Genomic DNA, 1,982 nt, shown 5'->3' on the forward strand with positions numbered 1-1,982 from the left:
GGAATGGCCAATGTCCGATATTTAACTTTATCGCTAATATCGACCGATACCGATACCATGCCGATAATATCGTGCATCTCTAAAAAAAAAAAAAGTGAAAGTTAATCAAAGAAAACTTTTTATCTGGATAAATATTTTATGCCTGTGGACACCTTTTTTTTTTTTTTTTTTTTTTTTTTTACAGATTTCATTGCTGATTTCTCGTTTCTGTTAAACAACCCGTACATTTTGTGAGAGCATATCTTTGAGGTGAAAGTGGTGATGTCACCGACTGATCCACACCTCGCAAGTGCTGTGCATTTCAAAAGGTTGGTCACCATCAGAGGGGTGACCTTTCAGCTTGGCCGGGCTTAAAGCTGACGGCTTTTGGGGTCGATCTTTCAAACAAACGAGCGCTCTCACATTCAAAAAAGGGTGGCAGGACTTGTGGACCGTGGGGGGTTACGTGTGATGCGAGCCGGCATGAGCTGCCATTCTATCAAAAACTGTTCAAGGAACACCCCATTCACAACACAGCACTCACAGATATCATCTCTGTCATTGCATGCACAAATCTCATGTTTTGCATACAGAGGTGACATTAAAAAATCATGTGCATTGCACCTTATACTGGTCATTTCACGCCTTTTCTAATGACTCAACCCTGTCATTAGAGCCAACTTCTACTTTGAACGTAGTTCTCAGATGTCTTTTTTTTAACGTGAAGTCCATCTTAACACTCCTTTTCGCTGCATTAGCGTAACCAGGCAACGGCCATCTGAAAGCTGTCTCTTCAGAGATACAATCACCAGAACTGAGAGCACCCCAGACAACTTCATTGAGCCAAAGGTCTTCGACTGATCCGCTGCCTGCACAATCACTGCTGCTCCATATTTTCCCCCACTCTCAATCGAACACACACATTAAACAGCTTGCGACCTGAAACAAACGTTTCCCAACATAAAATAACTCCAAACACTTGATCCAACACCTCACATTTTACAGGCTTTTGGATGGGGGCTTACCGAAACACTCCAGACAAGCTTGGATTAGTTCATTCCAGGTTGCCCCCTTGCCGAGGTGTCCCAGAGGTATCACCAGTTTGCCAGGGGTGTTGTGGGCCGGTTTGTGGAACCTGTTGGGACGGCCTGGAGGAGAAACTCTTGGCTTGTTGGAGGTGCACCCTGAAGTCACCCTCCTGGAGAAACACAGAGTGAAGAGGGACTGAGAATTTGCTCCTTTTTCTCTGAGCTCATCTCCAGTTAAGATTGTGATTCATCCACAGCTTTTGTTTCATGTGTGAACTCTTTAATCAGCAAACAAATGACAAGTTCCCAGTTGTTGGTATTTTAAGTGCAGCCTATAAACACAGACGTGCCTGTGCCTGCATGTCTGTGTTTGTGCGTAACACTATTTCGTCCTTTTGGAACACACATTCTGAGCTATTTGTTTGTGGTTTTAGGGGGAAATGGCAGTAGAACAGCTCTCCTAACCAAAGTGATCAATTCTAACAAGTGCGCATACTGTTTCCCAAACCGCGCGTCTTTGGCGAAACGACCAGGGTCTGACTTACGCGTCTTCTTTGCCCTTTTCGTCCGCCGGCACGCTTTCGTTTTGGTTCTCCTTAGTTTGGCATCCCATGGCGAGGTACTGGGCGACGAGCGGCTGAACCAGGCTGTCCATCTGCGTCCTCCTCGATGGGAGCATTTCATCTCCGGGCTCGGCTCGGTGCGCCTCCGCTGCGCGCGCTCCGCAGCTTTGTGTCTGAGTAGTCCGTGAACGTCCCACAGTTCAGATTCACCCCGCGTGTCTGCGTGGGGGCGGTCGCCCGGCATGTCACTCCCTGACTCTCCTCATTCAGGTCTCACGGGTTTATTGAAGCAACTTTAAGACTTTGAAATCAAGACAGATTATCCACTAGCACATTAAAGGTGCTCGTTGCTCTAAGATAAAATCTGAAAAGTAACAAACATTAAAAAAATAGGTCAAGAAGAATAGACATT

The 1,982-nt window shown here is 46.0% G+C and overlaps 1 protein-coding gene across 1 annotated transcript in view; it reads right to left on the reverse strand.

Moving 5' to 3' along the window:
- Positions 1 to 1,739, reverse strand: part of LOC119427456 (RAS guanyl-releasing protein 1) — a 19,222-nt gene extending 17,483 nt beyond the window's left edge. Inside the window, exons 1-2 of the mRNA XM_037695077.1 lie at positions 1,553 to 1,739; positions 1,005 to 1,177 (exon numbers count right to left, since the gene is read on the reverse strand). Coding sequence (XP_037551005.1) covers positions 1,005 to 1,177; positions 1,553 to 1,686 — 307 coding nt within the window. The 5' untranslated portion in view covers positions 1,687 to 1,739. The remainder of the gene's footprint in view (positions 1 to 1,004; positions 1,178 to 1,552) is intronic.
- Between the last annotated feature and the right edge of the window lie 243 nt (positions 1,740 to 1,982).

Source organism: Nematolebias whitei, chromosome 21, assembly GCF_014905685.2.
Source record: "Nematolebias whitei isolate Nwh7 chromosome 21, NemWhi1, whole genome shotgun sequence".
Lineage (NCBI taxonomy): Eukaryota > Metazoa > Chordata > Actinopteri > Cyprinodontiformes > Rivulidae > Nematolebias > Nematolebias whitei.